We start from the raw sequence: 19,956 nt of genomic DNA on the forward strand, positions 1-19,956 counted from the left end.
GTCTTGTTAAGATAATCTATCCAGGCTATTTTTAATAAATGCACAGTAAAAACAAAGACACCCACTTAAATCCAGTCTACATTAGGAGAACTCAATCTGGGTTTTAACTGGCAATGTTTAAGCCATGTTTAAACCTTTTGTTTAAAAGGATATACAAAGCAGGTCCTGCAATAACATAGTTTCAATATAGTGTTGATGAGATGTCATAGGAGCTTAACTCTTGTTTGTATCAATTAGCCTAGAGTAAAATTGGTTTCATTATCCAACATTTTGCTTAAAGTTGCAGAACCTATGGAGGATATTAAGTGAGACCTAGTGTAATTTATGACATGGAAAAGAATGCAGTCAGTCACTTATCTTATATCATATGCAAAAATTAACTCAAAATGAAGCAAATATCTAAACACAAGATCTAAAACTATAACACTCTTACAGGAAAACATAGTAGGCCAAAAACTTTGTGACATTGGATTTAGCAATGATTTCCTGGATGTGGCACAGAAAGAACAGGCAATAAAAGTAAAAATAGGCAAAATGAACTACATCAAAAACATCTATGCATCTATATAAAAAGGACACAATCAACAGAATAAAAAGGCAACCTACACAATAGGAAATATTTACAAATCATATGTCTAATATGGGGTTAATGTCCAGAATATATAAAGAACTCGTAAAAATCAACAGCCAAAAAGCAAACTGGCAGATTAAAAAGCAGGCAAAGGACATGAATAGACATTTTCCAAAGATGACACAGAATGGCCAACAAGCATATGAAAAAATGATTAATATCACTAATCATAAGGGAAATGCAAATCAAAACCATAATGACATATCCCCTCCCACTTATTAGGATAAATACTACCAAAAATAAAATAAAAAAGTACATAGCAAGTGATGGCCAGGATGTGGAGAAATGAAATAAAATCCTGGGCACTGTTGGTGGGAATATAAAACAGTGCAGCCACTATGGAAAACAGTAAGGCAGTTTCTGAAATAGAGCTATAATATGACATAGTGATTCTACTTCTGGGTATAGATACAAAAGAATTGAAAGCAGAACCTTGTAGAAACATTTGCACACCCATGTCCACAGCAGCGCTATTCACAATAGCCAAGAGGTAGAAGCAACCCTAGTGCCCATTGATGGATGCATGGGGGTGTAAATAAGAATATTTAAAGCTCATTTAGGTAACATTTAGCTCAAGTTAGAAGTGAAATGTCACATATACACACCATGGAATATTATTCAGTCTTGGAAGAAAATTTAACACATGTTACAACATAGACAAACCTTGAGGACATTATGCTAAGTGAAATAAGCCAGTGACAGAAAAAAAAATACTGCATGATTCCATTTGTATGAGGCATCTAAAGTAGCCAAATTCAGAGGGACAGAAAGTAAAATGGTCATTGCCAGGGGCTGGGGGAAGCAGGAAATGGGGAATTGGTATTTAATAGTCATGGTTTCATTGGTGAAATGAAAAAGTCCTGGAGATTGGTTGCAGAACAATGTGAATATACTTAACACTACTTAACTGCTCACTTAGAAATGGTTAAGATGGTAAATTTTATGTTATGTGTTTTTCACCACAATTTTACAAAGATATAATTTAGGAAATTTGCTACAAAATGAATTTTGGTTAAGAGACTTCTAACATCATACTGTTTCCCATTATAAAATCAAAAGATTTCATCTACATAATTAATCTGGAGTGTAATTAAAGAAAAATAAATTTAAAATCCAGCAAACATTAAAAAGAGTATAATAAGTGGAATTCATAACTTTCTGATATCAAAATACTCAACATATAAGTAATATCAAAATTTTATGGATCAGACTTTTATAAGTAGATACATTAAACGTTTTAAGGATGGTTATGCGTCTCAAATGGCTGTGATTGAGAATCTGCAGCCACAGATAATCTTGAGTTTTACACCCCAAATTTAATCTCTCTTTCCCTTTTTTTAAAACTGAGAATTGGGGAAGCAATTTACCATATCTTTTGCTCTTCTCTGAGAGATACCAGACTAGCTTGTTACCATATTCTGCATGGGGGTGTAAATAAGATTATTTAAAGCCCATTTGGGTAACATTTAGCTTAAGTTAGAAGCTAAGTTTTCTCTAAAGAGTTCTGTGGCATTAAGTTGTCAAATGACTAAACTATCAACACATTAGCAGTTTGTGCCTATACTGAGCAAACCAAATGATTTGACTATTTCACACTGTGGGTGATATTAGATTTACACATTGATGCTATATTTTATTTTGAGCTCACAGATGATAAAGGCTGCAGCATCTATAATTGGTTATAACCAAGTAGACATGACATAGAGATCCAGTTCTCTGTATTTGAACAGTAAGTTCCTCCTTAGAGTAAATTTGTACCTTAAACATCCTTAAATCCATAATTAAATTAGTATGAAAAGTATTAAGTTTTGACTTAAACTTCTGTAAAAACTATAGATATTTTTAGTATGTACACAAATAAAAATATGGAAAATATATGTACAGATACAATAGTGGAGCAATCTGTACCTTTTAAACTTGGGTCAGTGGTGGAGTAAAAAATACATCATTTATTGGAATGCTTACTTTATATTCATTTTTCTCATTTTAGCTCACTGCCAGGATATAATGGAGGGGTTCTTATTTCACTTACAGCTAGAGAAAGAGAGGCTTGGAAATAGTGTAAAAGTTACCCCAAACAACCCAGCTCCAATGTGTAAGGGTCTAAATTTGAAAATGTTTCTATTGACTCCAAAGTATTTTGTTCTACATGTATAGGCATTGTATTTCCTTCCAGTTTTAGAACACTCACCTTCACTAATCCAGCTGAGTCATAGGAGAAAAGTCCTGTGAACTATAACCTATATTTTCTGCATGTTTGGAAGATAAATCCTAAATTTTGTCTTCAGAGATGTGTCTATTATATCTTGAGAGCCTTGAGAACTTATGGCAAAATATTCCATTTAAATGTTTCTGATACCGCAGATAAAATTCTAATTTATTTAAGTATCTATTTTTTATCATAATGGGGTATTATCCTCAACAGCATTATAATCACTGAGAGGTATTTAAAACTTTTAAAAATTTAATGTGTATTACTCTTTCCTTAGCATTGTATTTAAGCTAAATGATACTAATTAAAAGAGAATAAATATTTTTATATTGATGAGAACTCTCATGTGGCATAGAATCCTAAAATTTTAAATTGGAAGGCACCTAAATAGTTACATATTCTTTTCCACATTGCATCCAGGGCATAAGTTAACCAGGAAAAATATTCTATTCTTCTCCAAAGTCTCTCAAAAATGAAATTCAAGACATGCTTTTAATAATACATTCTAGGCCCTTTAAATATGTTGGTGTGGACTAACTTAAGAACCATTTGCAGTTCTAGTTGTGTAGAAATTATACTCCTGGAAAATCAGTCTATAATATCCCATTAATTTGTCATATCATCTGTTCATTCAACAATTTACCTAATTAAGGGAAAGAACTGTTTAACAGACTTCAAACTCCTAGTCCAAAGTGTGATTATTTAAAATAATAGTGGCTACTTTTAAAGCCATAAGTTCTTGATAATCACCAAAGATATTAACTCTTCTTATCTCAAATGCTTCATGCATTAGTTATTTTTACAATTTTATTTTAGATGCTTGGAATTTCAAAAACTTCAGTTTAGTCATCATATACATATATGTCATATCTCTACATGGAATTGTGATAGGAACACACAATGTCTAGTACAGACAGTTTGAGCAATTAGTAAAGAGAGTCTGAGCAAATTAGAAACCCCATCTTACCTGAAATGTGTTAAGTGCCTCTGGATGTCCAGGTCTAGAATTGGAGTGGGTCTGGAGGATCCCAGGGGTGATCTATCTTGGCTCAAGAGGTCTTGGAATTCTTTACAAATTTGTCTAAAATAAAAGGTTCAAAGTTGAAGTTGAACTCGTGCAACGGGGGCTTTAACTTCATCCCATGGCATTTTATTAAAGGCTTGTTTTCTCTTTTACTAGAGGACTAGATACAGTGTCATAAAGCAACCTGCGAAGTTTCATCTGCAACGTACAGATGAGGTGCACAGAGGCAGTGCTGCTCTCGACATAGTGTGATCATACACTTCTCCAGCGAGCAACAGTCCAGGGCACTGATAAAACCAAGGTTAATGTTACAGCGAATATTCATAGGTTAACCTCAGGACAAGGGGAAACCTATGTGAAAGGATTATGAGCAATCGTTACTTTTTAAATTAAAATATGATGTTTAGGTGATATCACATCTGTAAAGAAGTTTAAATCAAGTTATAGGCTTATTCCAGAGCCATGATCCAAGTGAACTTTGGAAAATCCCCCTTTTCCCAATATTTCATTATAATTAAGGCTCTTGTAGACTAAATTCGTAGTTTAATATTTGATGTGGTTACTTATGCACAATGTCATCCACTAGCCTCACAGAAATGATTGTCATGCTCCATGTAAGGGCATTTGCTTGCTGTTTTCCTTACTTTAAATGATTATGATTTCGGATCATTGGTTTCAGTTTTAATTGCCACATTACCATGCATGGTGTATAAAAGTAAAGGCTTTGCAATACATACTCCAAATGCTATATTCTAAAGAAGCAAAACATACAGAAACATTTTTTAAAACAATGGCAACAAAACACTAGATCAACGCAGTAGCTAAAGAGTGAAGGAAAGGACTTCCCGGAAGTTGCTGAAAAGAATATATCTTCTAAAGTGAGGCCACTCCACATTCAAAGGATAAAATGCTAGTGAATAGATTCACTTGTCTGGATTAACAGTGGGCAGTCATAAAATGTAATCATGTAGCCCTGACGATAATTATCCATGTAGCCAAAGACAAGTATGAAAGGGCCAATTTATTCCAAGTGATTGTTATTCCATGGTCCCAGTCACTAATTCCTGTCCAAAGCATTTGTGTCATTAACAAATAACTACTAGAAAATGACAAAATATCTTGTTGTTGTTAATCCTCACCCGAGAATATTTTTCCATTGATTTTTAGTGAGAGTGGAAGAGAGAGGGAAAGACAGAGAGAAACATCAATGTGAGAGAAACACATTGATTGGTTGCCTCTTTCACGAGTCCCAATCAGGGTTCGGTCCAGGAAGGAGCCTACAACCAAGGTACGTGCCCCTGAATGGACTTGAACCCAGGACCCTTTGGTCCGCAGGCCTACGCTCTATCCACTGAGCCAAACCGGCTAGGGTGGAAAATGGCAAAATATCTTGAAGCACACATAATTTATCACTGAGTTAAAATCAGTGGAGTCTTGTTTATTATTAGGTGCCTAAAATATACTGAATTCTTACAAAGATTTTTTTTAATGAACAATGAGCTTCATGTTTATAGCCAGTATTCAAATATTGCTTCATTTCACAGAATATGCCTTGGTCATTTTGAACACAGGGGGAAGTAAAGAGGATCATGGGGAGAGGAAAAACCAATGAACAGAGGTAAGTCCTTATTTGCCCTAAAGAAAACAGGATCCTCCACAGGCCCCTGCAGATATTTGGCTGAGTCTCTGGCATGTTTGTACTTCCATTGAGAATATTTGATCTGAAGTTCTCACTTTCTCTGTTCTGAGTTAGACTCAGTTGGCTGACTTTCAGGTATGTAAACTATTTTTAATAGATAAATAGCAACTCAAGGTAAGTGTTTAATGGCATCAAATGATGACATCTGTGGGCATCATTATCTGTTGTGTTTTGTGTCACTTAATAGTTGATTATATTATCTTTGTTTTAAGGAAATTTCTAACTAAAAATTTAAATACAGACTGATGCTATCATTTTTCACATTAGCAAAATGAATTGCTATCTGGCAGTCCATCAGTATGATCCATTATTATAAAAACATATTGGAGTTGTTTAAAGATATGTTTTTAAAAATTTTCTATTAGGTTTAAATATATTAAAAATTAAACTGAAGGTTGAAACATTGCTTTAGTTCTTGTATTATGATAAGGGAAATATTTGGAAAATTGAGTAAACTAATTTATAAGGTAGTAAATCAACTTTCTAACTATATTAACAATACAACAAGTTATGATTAATATTTAAGTTGATAAAGAAATGAGGAGCCGAACCGGTTTGGCTCAGTGGATAGAGCGTCGGCCTGCAGACTGAAGGGTCCCAGGTTCGATTCCTGTCAAGGGCATGTACCTTGGTTGCGGGCACATCCCCACTGGGGGGCATGCAAGAGGCAGCTGATCGATCTCTCTCATCGATGTTTCTAACTCTCTATCCCTCTCTCTTCTTCTCTGTAAAAAATCAATAAAATATATTTTTTTAAAAAAGAAATGAGGAAATGGCAAAAATGTGGAAAAATTTAACTTTTGCTAAACAATTCAATGACACCACGCATTAAGCTATACCAGGAGTTTCAGAATTCTCAGTGTTAGATATTTGAATCCACTGCTTAATTCACTGACTTAGGAAAGCTTCTAGACTTAAAAAGAGATGATAATTTTGTAGATATCCTCTCGGCAATTATCATCATTATCTCATTATGACACAAAGTTATTATTTTTATACCTAGTTTCATTCTTATTTAAAATTTTATTTATGAAGCTACAATAAGAAATATTCTTATTTCTTCAAACAGAATGTCACATTATGAATTATGTAACAAAAGATGATCTTCGATGAATCATAAATTCTAACTTTGTCACTTACGTCATTGTCCTTAAGGACACAATTTTTAGCTGATGTCTGAATTGAAAGTTCTATATTTCCCCTGTTGATGATTAATGGTATGGTAATGCTCAATTGAAACTTGTTAACTATTTTGCTTTACCTTTATGTAGATCAAATGTTAATCATATTTAGTTCTAAATTTAAGGAAGACGTTTAAATGTGTTTCCATAAATCAAATACATGTTTTGTCTAGTACTTTTTAGATTTCACAAATTTTCTAATTCAGTTTCTATCTCTCCTCATAAATAACTATCTAATTACACCAAAGTATTTTGGTTAATCAACTAAGCACTAGAAATAAAGAGGAATCAGGAGGCTAATGACACTTAATCAATGGACTTTCATACAATTATATATTTGGCAATATAATTAAATACAAGTGAATCTGTTATTCACAGAGATAAAAATAAATATGTGAGCCAATGCAGGTCAGCAATTGGATCTCTCATACAAAGAATTTTGAATTTTGTACATATTTTTGACACAATTGTCACACTCTTAGGAATTAAGGGATTTGTGAGAATGTCTATGTAGGCTGCTTAATTTCAACTCTGAGTATTTTAATTAAAAACAGCCAATGCTTTACCACTCAGTAGAAACCACTCATAACACATGTTGGATCTATTGTTAAGTTGCAGAAAAAGTGTTATTCCTACACATCCTTTACTTTATCTACTTAATTTGATGACTACTAGTACTGTATATGTTTGCTATAACTCTGTTGTCTCTGATTCTTCTTTTTTAAATATATTTTTTATTGATTTCAGAGAGGAAGGGAGAGAGAGAGAGAGAGATAGAAACATGAACGATGAGAAAGAATCATTGATCAGCTGCCTCCTGCATGTCAGGTGCCCTGACTGGAAATCGAACCGTGACCTCCTGGTTCATAGGTCAACGCTCAACCACAGAGCCACACCAGCCAGGTTGTCTCAGATTCTTAATTCTCATTTCACATTATCTAATAAGAAGATGGATGGATATAAATAACCAAAAAAGAAAAAAATTATAAAGGCTCTGATCTAATTTCTAGACATTTATGGCCTGTATACTTCATGTAAAATAAGGTCATTGAAACTAGAGAATTAAATTTTTGCTTGATATTTAATGTCTGCAAATGTTCAGCTATGGGCAGAAGAATCAAAGAAAAGTACATGTTTTCACAATATTTTTGAAGTCAAAGGTCAAAATATCACCTACATAATATACATGATTTAGATCCCAGGTAGAAAGAAAATACAACTCCCAAGTTGAAGCTACTACTCTACGGCAGATGCCTCAGCATAACTTTGACAAATATAGAAGTACTTCTCTTCTCTCAAGTTCTTTTAACATTTATTCGTGTGAAAACAAGACCTCCGCATCAGTTTGAATACACCGACTCCCAGACACTTCAACAGAGTGACAGAAGCTCCCAAGAAAATGGACTTGTGTTTGGAATGTTAAAGGCGGCTGTGGTGGTAGTGGTGAACAGTTATACAACCATTCCTGCAGAAGGAGGACAGGGAGAAGGATTTCTCTGTTTTAGAATACGCACCATGAAACCATAAGAAATTATGAAGGTGTTTTCTCTTTCTGAGTGCCTCCCCACTTCATAGAAAATGGAAACACTGAGAATAAAGCGGCATAGGGGCTTCCCCGTTGGCTTACTTGGTCGCTAGGATCATCTTTTTTCTTGCTGTCTGTTCTTTCTGTTCCATATGTTGTCTGGCAAGATGCTCTCCTACGGCTTTGGCTGGAAACTCTGTCTCACAAGTGTAGCCAAAATCCCGCGCCAAGTGTAAAGCCTCCCCTGTTGGCAGACAATAAAAGTCAGTTTCTCAGGACTGACCAAACTCAGGAAGAGAAGTGCCTTATATTTTCCTCACGCCTCATTCCTGGTTGTGGTCAGATGGATCATTTTTCCTGTTCATTCTGAATAATCCCAGGGAAAGGACCTTTGGGGGGATGGAGTAAGATGGGTATGATGAGGAGAAACTGAGGAACAAAAGCTACTTACCAGGTAGGGGTATGTGGAAAATCAAGGGGAAAACCCAGAACCGCAGTCTAGGAGTTTTGACACCCCTTGAGGCGCTGGCCATTAGGCCAGACTGACATCTGAGATTCAGCGGCATTAATTAATGCCCTTGGGAACAAGCTTCGTGGGTATGTCATCTTGTTGCTGCTCAACCTACAGCCCATTCTCAGTATATCTGAAATATTCAGCTATCTTTTCCAGGGGACCTATCAAAATATTGGCAAAGGATCTAAATGATTTTCCAAAGAAGCTGGAACACTTGGGAAAGTGAGATAAATGAATTCTATTGGTTTCATATCATGTTGCTAACGATGCTTCTTAAGTACATTACAAAATATTTGATACTTCATCAGTATAATAAAATCATAAATAACTTTGGTTCTTTCATAAAATCTTAAACCCAAGTACATTTTTAAGACATGGGGCAAAAATGGTTTATTGGTAAAGATTTACTGATGGACTTCGGTCTGGAAAACAGCAGTATTTTTAAAGCTCAATCAAGCCAACTCTTACTCAACCATTAAAAACATTTAAAAAGCAAGCTTTCACTACCTACTTTGTTCAAGGTACAGTGCTAGGTAAGAGTAATGGGGGATACAAAAGGACATCAAAGATCACCCCTGTTTATAGGAAGGTGACAACCATACCAAATACTAGTCACAGCAATAACAACAAACACAAAAACACTATATTAGCACTTTATAATTTATATTGCACCTATAGAAGTAATATCTATAATCTGTACATGTTTGTTGACATAGTTGACATTATATATAATACAAGCTGTTGTCTTACAAGTATCAAATGAGTGTTAGAAATAAAATGTTTCAGGTAAGTTCAAAGGAGGTGAAGGTGATCTGACAGCCATCAGGTCAATCAAATTTTGCCATGAAAAATTTTCAAAAGTCAGGCTTGATGTCCAAATCATATGATGTTTGTATGGTGATTAGCCAAAGTAACAGTCTAAGACAGTGATGGCGAACCTTTTGAGCTTGGTGTGTCAGCATTTTGAAAAACCCTAACTTAACTCTGGTGCCATGTCACATATAGACATTTTTTGATATTTGCAACCATAGTAAAACAAAGATTTATATTTTTGATATTTATTTTATATATTTAAATGCCATTTAACAAAGAAAAATCAACCCAAAAAAATGAGTTCGGGTGTCACCTCTGACACACATGTCATAGGTTCGCCATCACTGGTCTAAGATGTAATGGATTTAATCCTGCTTTATACTCATAGAATAACAGAGTAGTGGATAATTTAATACCAGAAAGAAGTAAAAATGGTTAATATTATTATAGAGTAGGAATAGTTTATAGTTATACAAAGTAAATATACAAAATAGGCTAGTTAATATTAATGAAACTTTCATATATTTTGCTCAGTAAATATATTCATTTTCTTTGGAAATGAAAAATAATAATTTTTCAGGTTGGGAAACTCATTTATAATTAAGGACAAAGAAAATTACCAATAATAGAAAACAGGGAAACATTTTAGGATAATATAGAACTGAGAAAATATAATCCTAAGAGTAATTTTATCTTAAATTATTCTTGGACACCTTGCCTTTATTACAACTAAAAATGCTACAGGGGAAAAAAGTAAATACATTCATAAGAATTTTTTTCAAACATTTTAATTATAAAAAAATTCAAACATATTGCAAAGTTGAAAGACTTTGACAGTGAATTAACTTATGTCCACCCTTAATATTTTACTTGCTTTATCAATATCCACTCACCTTTCTTTATCTCTACTCATTCATCAATCCATATTATTTTTGATGCATTTCAGAGTAAATTATAAACCTCAGTATACATCTCCCTAAAGACTTCAGCATTATGCAATTAAATCAGTTCAATATTTGTTTATAGTCTTTTCCTAAAAGCTTTTATCTCAAAAGTTTTCCCTGATGTATATTAACGAGGAACAAGGCTAAAAACTATTGAATGCTGGTTTATTTCTATGATTTATACCTATTGAGTAAAGAGAAACTGGTGGGGGTTTTGTCCTGTTTATTTGACAGAAAAGTACATTTATATGCAGATTAGTTAATATCCTGATATGAAGTTTCAATGTGTACAAATATTAAACAAGCATTAAAATTAGACTCATATGTATGCAAGTGTGTTTAATTTTTATTTACGTTACCAATAGACACTAATGTTGTCATTCGTTCTTTTTATCCATTCACTGAGTGTTTAACAACTTTTTAAAAAATCATTATTTCTGCAATGTGAGAAGTCCTGTTCTAGGTCTTAGAAGAGTCTAGTTCAATACATAGTATAAATATTACCATGAGGTAAACATGTTCGATCAGACAATGTTTGGCGGACTATCTCATCACGATCCGCCCCCCCCCCCCCCGTACCCTCTGTATTCTGTTTCAACGCAGCTGCAACATATAAATCTTAGTTAAGATTTTTATATTCATGTGCTAGAAAACATCATTTTCTTTCCTCCATTTTAAATAGAAAGGTGACATAACTAAATGGGAAGGGTCTCTATACCGATTAGTCTGGGTAGTGCTAGTTATTGAAGGGCCGCAGTTTTGAATAACATTGCAATGTACAAGCCATATTTTTAAGGTGCTTAATACCAGCAGTTTATCACCCTAACCAATTAGGAGAGGACATGTGTGCATATTTGGCAAAAAAAATGGCACAAAGATATTTTCTTAAAAGGATGTTATAATGGCATATAGTTCTGGCCCATTTTATGCAAAGCTCTCACCGTGTGGTCGCTTTAAAAACAGTTTGACTGGAACAGCTGCTATTTACATTTATCCTGACAGCCAGATCCTTCCTTCCTCAGTTCTGTTTACTGCTTCTTCCTGCTTGTGATGTAACATTGTTACTGGATGTACAGTGATGCTGCATGAAAAGAGGTGGCAAGTGAAGACACTCTGCTATGTAGTTAAAATGTGTGCATCGTGCCACCAAAGCTTCGTGTGTTGAGGACCCAAGAATGAATGAGGAAGTGGATCTGTGAGTTAAAATACACGTGATATTCAGTAAGGATGACAAATCTATATTTAAATGCTGTACAGCAGATATATTAGAGTCAACAGGTTTAAAAAAATAGAAATATCAGGATCACAAAAGCATAGGAATAAATTGCTAGGTTATTTGACTGGTTCGTGAAAATAGACATCTACAAGCATCCCTGTCTCTGTGGTGGATCAAAACGCCCACATGGGCCCGTCTGGTGTGCCTCAGTGGATGAGCCTCGACCTATGAACCCGGAGGTCACGGTCAGGGCACATGCCCGGGTTGTGGGCTCAATCCCCAGTAGGGGGCGTGCAGGAGGCAGCTGATAGATGATTCTCTCTCATCATTGATGTTTCTATCACCCTCTCCCTTTCCCTTTCTCTCTCTGAAATCAATTAAAAACAAAACAAAACAAAAAAACACCCACATGGGCAACAAGCAAGTACAGTAACTTACAGTGAAAAGTGTGGTCCATAATGGGCCCAAAACATTTTCCTGTCTACCCCCATACGTATTCACAAGTACAGCTGCTCCCACCTTAGTAGAAAGTTAATGGGAAAATGTTTTCTGAGGAGAGTTGATTGCTCATTTTGTTGAGATTCTGGGTTCCCACAGTATTTTACCAGAAGCAGATCTAAATGCATTTTTAACAAAAAGGAAATACACCTGATTTTCAACTTTTTATATGGTCATTCGGGCTTATTCCTTCTTTTAAAATTATTGTACTTTAGGGGGAAGTGTACTTTAGGCAACTAAATATCAATATCTAAAACTAATTTGTACTAAAGGACATTTCTAATTGTTATTCACTAGATAATTCTTACCAACTATCACTATAAATATTGCCTTAAAAACAATTCAGGTTTAACTTAGTATTGCACTACCCAATGTTATTAACTAAATGGAAAAATTCATATGTGTTTAATCCCAGTCACATATTTCTGATTTCAGTCTTATTTACATGTACTGGGCAAGAGCACAATTAAGTCTACCTTTGGGATTATTCAAGAAAGTACCTATTAGAAAGCAAATCTGAGAATATGTTTAAACCTGGATATTACATTAAATAAATTATCTTATGTCCTGTCCGGTTAGCTCGGTGGCTAGAGCATTGACCTTGGACCAAAGGGTCACAGGTTTGATTCCTGGTCAAGGGAACATACTTCAGTTGCAGGTTCAATCCCCAGCCCCAACTAAGGTGTGTGTGGGAGGCAACCAATTGCTGTGTCTCTCTCACATCAATGTTTCTCTCTCTCTCTCCCCGCCTCCTCCTGCCCTTCTATTCTACTCTAAAAATCAATGGAGACAATATCCTCAGGTGAGGATTGAAAACAAAAAAACAAATTATCTTATGATATCCAGCTACAGTAAACCCTAGAGCTGCAGGACAAAGTTAATATATCTGTTATAGGTTTCCCCAAAGTATTCTGAAAGCAATATACTCTACAACACTCTATGTCATACAGTGTAAAATATAGACAGGTGCCTTATTATGCGGCAGGTTCCCTAGCTTAATGATGACTTTGTTTGAATTCCAACACTTAATTTTTCAAAGAGATAATTTTGTTCACCATTCCACACTTGGCACAGCATCTAATTCATAATAAGTACTCAGTGAACATTTGTTCAATGAAAAAGCTTTGAAATATTTTTTGGTTAATTGAAATAATAGTCTTGTGAGGCACCCTTTCCAAAGCATATAGTGAAAAGGTAGAACAAAAGAGAATTGCTACAAAGAGCAAAATATATAGCAAACCCATAGAAATAGAGTATATTGTCTTATTAGTAGAGCCACTTAATAGACTATAGTTGAAGGCATTGTTTTTCAACCCTTGCTACTTCCATAACCTGAGAGTTTATGGTTTATGTGTCTTTTAAAAAATATATTTTTATTGAGGAAGGGAGAGGGAGAGAGAGATAGAAATATCAATGATAAGAGAGAATCACTGATTGGCAGCCCCCTGCATGCCCCACACTGGGGGTTGAGCCCGCAACCCAGGCATATGCCCTGACTGGGAACTGAACCATGACCTCCTAGTTCATAGGTCAACATCCAACCATTGAGCCACTGAGCCACTCCGGCTGGGCTATGTGTCCTTTTTTTTTTAAGTCAGTGTTCTACCCCATATCAGTTATTCTCTGGAGTCAGGGCGTCTGCATTTTTTGAAAGCTCCTGCAGTAATCACAAGCCAGTGTTGAGAACCACTGCCCTAAGGGAAAGTATTATGTAGGAATTGACTATACGTCTCCCCCAAATACAAGGAATCTGTGGCTTATTCAAAGGGAAGGCAGTCATTACAGAGGTAATATTAAACTGTCCCTGCCTATATCTGGGCTCTTGCATGAGAAGTTCTGCCTTATTATTTGGCTGATATAGTATAAACTCTAGAAACAAAAAAAAGAACATGTGATGGTAGAAGTGGAGACAGCAATATCAGGGAAACAAAGCCATCAGTCTATTGAAAAAGTATATTTGTGTAGGGAGATTTTGTGTAAGATTAAGTTTGCTTTTCATACTAGTGAGGAAAAAATGGATTATCAACACCCAGTGTGGAGACAACTGGGTGGCCATATGGGGAAAAATAAAATAAAATTGGGTCTATAACATACATCCAACAACAAAACAAAGTCTAGATACATCAAAGATTTAAACATAAAAGAGAACCACAAAGTAATTAGAAGATGAAATGGGATTTTTTAAAAAAGGCCTTTTAAAGTATGATAATAAAAACTAAAAGCCATGGAATGAAATAGATGAGAAATATGATTATATTAACATCAAAAAGTTCTGCAGGACATAGACATAAACAAATCAAACAAACAAACCAAACAGACAAACAGCAAACAGATAAACCAAAGCCAGGAGTGGAGAAACTTTACAATTCATATCAGAGACATACAGCCAATTTTTCTGATATATAATGAGTATTTATGCATCAATGAGGAAAATATACAAACTCATCCCATAAGGATAAAGTAAATGAACATATAGAAAAGCTCATAAAATTTTCCTAAAAATATACACAACTCATCTTCCTTCATAGTGTAGGTAGCCTTTTTTATAATCAATCAAATTAGCAAAAATTAAAAAATTGACAGTATCCTGCTTGGATTATAGTAGAGGGAAGTACTATCATATCAATACTTCTTACCCCCATTGCTGATGGGATTCTAAATTTAAAACCACTATGGTGCCCTAACCGGTTTGGCTCAGTGGATAGAGCATTGCCCTGCGTACTGAAGGGTCCCAGGTTCGATTCCGGTCAAGGGCATGTACCTTGGTTGCAGGCACATACCCAGTGGGGGGTGTGCAGGAGGCAGCTGATCGATGTTTCTCTCTCATCGATGTTTCTAACTCTCTATCCCTCTCCCCTCCTCTCTGTGAAAAATCAATAAAATATATATTTTTTTAAAAAAATAAATAAAATAAAACCACTATGGAGAACAATCTTCCATAAGCTTCTGAAATTACAAATGTAAATATCCTTTAGCCCTGTAACACATCCCTAAGAATTTATTGAATAGATGTGCTTGCATATCTGCAGAATTATTTACATTTAAGTGTGAGGTTACTCATTGTACAGCACTGTTTGTAATAGCTGAAGATTAAAAACACCTATATGAAATTCAGTAGGGCACTGGTTAAATAAATTACAATGCACTCAAACAATAGAATGCCATGAGTGTTTTCAAGAATGGACAACTTATAATCACTAAAAAAAAAAAAAAAAGAACACTAAGATAAAAAAAAAACAAACTCAACAAGCAGAAAGTGCGTATAGTAAAAAACCCATGCATATACTCATATGTCATTGGAAAGGAATAGAGTAACTGGTGACATTTGTTTTCTTCCAGGAGGGGAACTGAATGATTGAAGAACAAAGAAAAAAGGAGGTAATTCACTATATATTCTTTTTCAACTTTTGTATTTTTTACCATTTGTATAAATTATCTATTTAAAATGATATGAATTCAAAGCAAACTTACTCTCTGGCCCTGTTCTTACATTTAATTCTAAACTCAAACATCTGTTGTAAATTAAAACATGAACAATTCCAAAACATCCACTGCTGCTCAGTAGGAGTTAGACATCAATAATAACAATTGCACTTTTATTAGAACATGTAGGAATGTTGATAAATGTGAATATTGGGAGAAAAGCAGAACAGAGTGGTTGAAAAGCATATTAGTTGAGGCATAAAGTTTGAATGACAGTAACAGAAAAAAGAAAATGAAATCACAAGGAAAATAATGCAGAGACATGTCTTTAGTGAGCATTACAGCTTACAGCAATGTGTAATGAGCTGGACCAAAGGGGGCAATAGTGGCTTCAACACATTGGCCTTTTCTGCCACAGTCACCATGAGAAGCGGGAATGTAAGGACACTCTGTCAAACACAAAGTCATATGCGTAGTAGCCTATTTCCTCTGCCTCAACCTCTTCCCCCTAAAAATGAATGAAATCAGAGATTCGGGTAATATTAAGAAGTAAGTAAATGGTTTAAGATCATCTAAGAAGGTGTCTATTTGTTCATAACATTGTATGATACAATCTCTGTTTCATTGTGATTATTGAAAATTCTGATAAATACTAGTTCTCACTAATACCATTTATCAAAGCAGCGTCTCTCAGATAGAAATTATTCTATAACTTAGAATAAGAAATTTATAGCCCGGCTGCCATGGGTAGGTGGTGGAGCGTCGACCTATGAACCAGGAGGTCACGGTTTGATTCCTGGTTAGGGCAATTTTTTTTTTTTTGGCCAGGCCAGGGAAGACTCTACCTGGGAAGTGCCCAGTCGGCCCACTGGGTAGGTCCTCTGGATTCCTAGCGCTGATGGTTCTGCTTGGAGACTTGCCCTTATCAGATGTTTAAATATTTTATAAAGCTACTGTGGGTAGTTATCTTGACATATGAGAACTGAAAGTTCAGGAATAGACCCAATTATGTGGAAGCATTTGGTAAGTGATGATGGCGGCCTCTCGAATGAGAGTGGTCAGATTGTTCTTGGGAGCCACTGGGCCCCTGGCAAGACCACGGCTGCTGAGGGCAGGCAGGTTGCGAGCTTGATCCTCAGTAGGGGCCATGCAGGAGGCAGCCGATCAATGATTTTCTCTTATCATTGATGTTTCTATCTCTCCCTCCTTCTCCCTTCTTCTCTGAAATCAATAAAAATATATTAAAAACAAGAAAAAAAATTTACAGATGAAATAATACCTATTGGCCTGGGGGGGGGGAAGCCATTTTCCGAGACCTTGAAATGAATGTGTAACACAGGCTTTACTAGCATTACTTTATTGAGCCCAATTCCATTGACAGCTGTGAAATGCACAGCCCAATGCTAGAGCGTTTGGGTGCCAATGGGAAAACCAGAGACTCTCATGACTGAGGTCTTCCAGGGGATTGTCTGACTAAACAAGCACCAATTAGAGTTATGATGACAAAGAGCCCATTTATTATCCTGTTTATATCATGTATAGTTTTAGAAGAAAGCTGAAAATCTTTATCCCAAAGGAAGGACAATGTGGGATGTGATGTCTGAAATGGGTAGTGGAGGAGTTATTTGGGGATGATAGTCCTTAAACCTATAATTGCCATGAGTCCCTGGAAATTAGCCTTAAGCTCCACTGTCCATTAAACACCCACTGTGGTACCTATATAAAAGGCAATGAGACTATCAGCTTTGTTCTCAATCCCTTGAGAAGAGCAACTGATGGTAAGCATGCGCTGTGCATGCATTATCAAAATTCTTGGCAAAAGAATGTTAGTGTTTGAATCCTAGAAGCCTCAAGCAGTGAACAATACCTCTTCTTAAAGTAAAAAGCCATGAACTAATCACATATCAAGCAAATGTGATGTACCTCCACTTGCTACTGCCTCTTCTATGGGAAAGAATTCATTGTCAAGTTGGTTGTTCTTTTTCCTGGTTTCCTGGCAATGCAATTGCATAGGCTCGGTATTAAAGAAAACAGGGAAATAGCACCAAGTGATAGCATTCCTTTCTCTTACCTTTAGTTGGTATGTTTGGACTAGAAAAAAAGGGTTTGTAGGGTAACCTTATAACTGACTGAATGAATGACTAAATGGACGCCCTATTGAAACTACATGAGACACTGTTGATAATCAGAAAAGAGAAACAAACCAAGATGTAATGCGATCCTAAATTCGGGCAAGTAAGTTGTGTCAGAGAGTTCAAGTGATGGCTTGCAGGGATCAGGCCAAAGCCTACTCTCTGACATCCCCCGTGGGATCCTGGATTTCGAGAGGATGCAGACCAGGCCGGGGGACCCCACCAGTGCACGAATCTGTGGACTGAGCCTTTAGCGAATATAAGAAAGCTGAGGGACCATTTTTGATGAATAGAAATCTAGATTTTTAAATTTTTTGGAAAAAAAAATCTAAGATGTTGCTGGCTTTTACAAAAATGTTTGCTTGAAGAGGAACAATATTACCCAGAGACATGATTAATTCAAAGCCTTATATTCACACCAACTAGTAACATGGTGAGGTTTTAATTTACGTACCACCTAACACTGCACAAGCAAAACAAACCTGAGGTAACAGAATCAGACCCATGTTAGCACAGAAAGAATCAAGGTCACAAAAGAACTAAAGAGAAGCATCAACTATTTCAATATCCCAAGAGATTGATAAATGGGAGTTGGGTCACCATTATTCTGTATACAGCTGGCATCACCCAGAGGATCCCAAGGACTCTGAGCCTAACGCAGCACATGGCATCTTGCTGGCTGGAAAAGAGCCATCAGTTGTCACCACTAGCCCAATGAACCCTATTTTAATTTAGGCAGAATGTCTTTGTTCTTCAAATGTAAAGCTCTCTTCATGTTCTAAAATTTGTTTTTTTAAACTGTGGGTCATGACCCAAGATTCAACAGTCTTTAAATAAATTTAGTGGGATTACAATCAGCATTTAAAAAGAAAGCAAATATATGGAATAGAATAAAAATATCAGAAAACATAGCAGTTAGTGATGAAACTTAAAACGTGTGTGTGTGTGTGTGTGTGTGTGTGTGTGTGTGTGTGTGTAATACAGTGTGCATTTGAGGATCATAATGTAATATGTGAGTAGTTGAGTAATGGAAAAGGTCCCTTTGCTCCTAACTCTCTTTTCCTCAGTTCCATCAGAGTGCCTGAAATTCAACAACAACAACAAAGATATATTTCTCTACACCATTAGTATTTTGGGGACTTCAAATGTATCTAATTAATTTGAGTTGTATCTGGGAAGAATAAAATCTTAAGCTTCATCAGCAAAGGTTGATGTGACTCCTCTGTAAGCAGAGACCAAATGAGTAGAACACAAGTTAGGCACTTTTGTGAGAGGCAGCTGAAGGAGTATATGGCAAGACCACGAGATCATCCTAGGATCTCACATATTTAACCTGCATCCTCTGTGTTAGCATCGATCGACGATTCCCACACAGGATACTCCAGTGCTTTTGGCTACTATAAAAATCAATAAGAATTGCGAATATATCCTTTTATGGCTCTTCAGTTTGTACTGCCCAGTATATTCACAGACACCATGGAGGAAAGTCTTTCTTAAGGCCTTTACTTTTCACATCAGTTACAAATTTCATGAGAATTCATACTCAGTCCATCCTATGTGGTGGAAAGGATCTCAGGAAACAGAGCAATGACCCTCATTAAATCAGAATCACTGGGGGTGTTTTTAAAAAATATAGATGCCTGGGCCATACCCCCCGAGAATGATTTCAATTGATTAAGGGATGGGGTCCAAGCATTTTAAATAAACCTCTCAGTCAATTCCACTGCAGAATTGGGTGTAAGAACCAATCAAGTCCCACTATCCATGCGATTCCCATGACATCGTGAACAATTGTGTTAAATAGCTATAATTTTAATGATGTTCTCACTTAAATTGAGCAGAAATCTTTCTCCTTTTAGAATCAACACCTTAGTCATTTTTTCTGTTTTGCCCTTCTTTCCAGTCCTCCAACCCATATGAGTGGATGACTGGTCAACTCCTTGTACCATATGTCATCTTGCAGTATGAACTCACTCAAGCAAACATAGCACAGCTAGAGAATACAGTAACAGTAATACTTAGTGAATGTTAGTGGCCAATAACATTATTGTTGTAGTTGTTATTATTACAATTAGAGAACAATGCAAATATAACGGTTAACAGCAAAGTCACCAAAGCAATTTTGACAAGACAAATGTCAAGAA

At 35.7% G+C, this 19,956-nt stretch overlaps 1 protein-coding gene across 1 annotated transcript in view; it reads right to left on the minus strand.

The window, feature by feature from the left end:
- TFAP2D (transcription factor AP-2 delta) overlaps positions 1–19,956 on the minus strand; it is a 52,758-nt gene that overhangs the window by 16,213 nt on the left and 16,589 nt on the right. Inside the window, exons 6-7 of the mRNA XM_036315995.1 lie at positions 8,375–8,516; positions 3,811–3,924 (exon numbers count right to left, since the gene is read on the minus strand). Coding sequence (XP_036171888.1) covers positions 3,811–3,924; positions 8,375–8,516 — 256 coding nt within the window. The remainder of the gene's footprint in view (positions 1–3,810; positions 3,925–8,374; positions 8,517–19,956) is intronic.

Source organism: Myotis myotis, unplaced genomic scaffold, assembly GCF_014108235.1.
Source record: "Myotis myotis isolate mMyoMyo1 unplaced genomic scaffold, mMyoMyo1.p scaffold_m19_p_7, whole genome shotgun sequence".
Taxonomy (NCBI): domain Eukaryota; kingdom Metazoa; phylum Chordata; class Mammalia; order Chiroptera; family Vespertilionidae; genus Myotis; species Myotis myotis.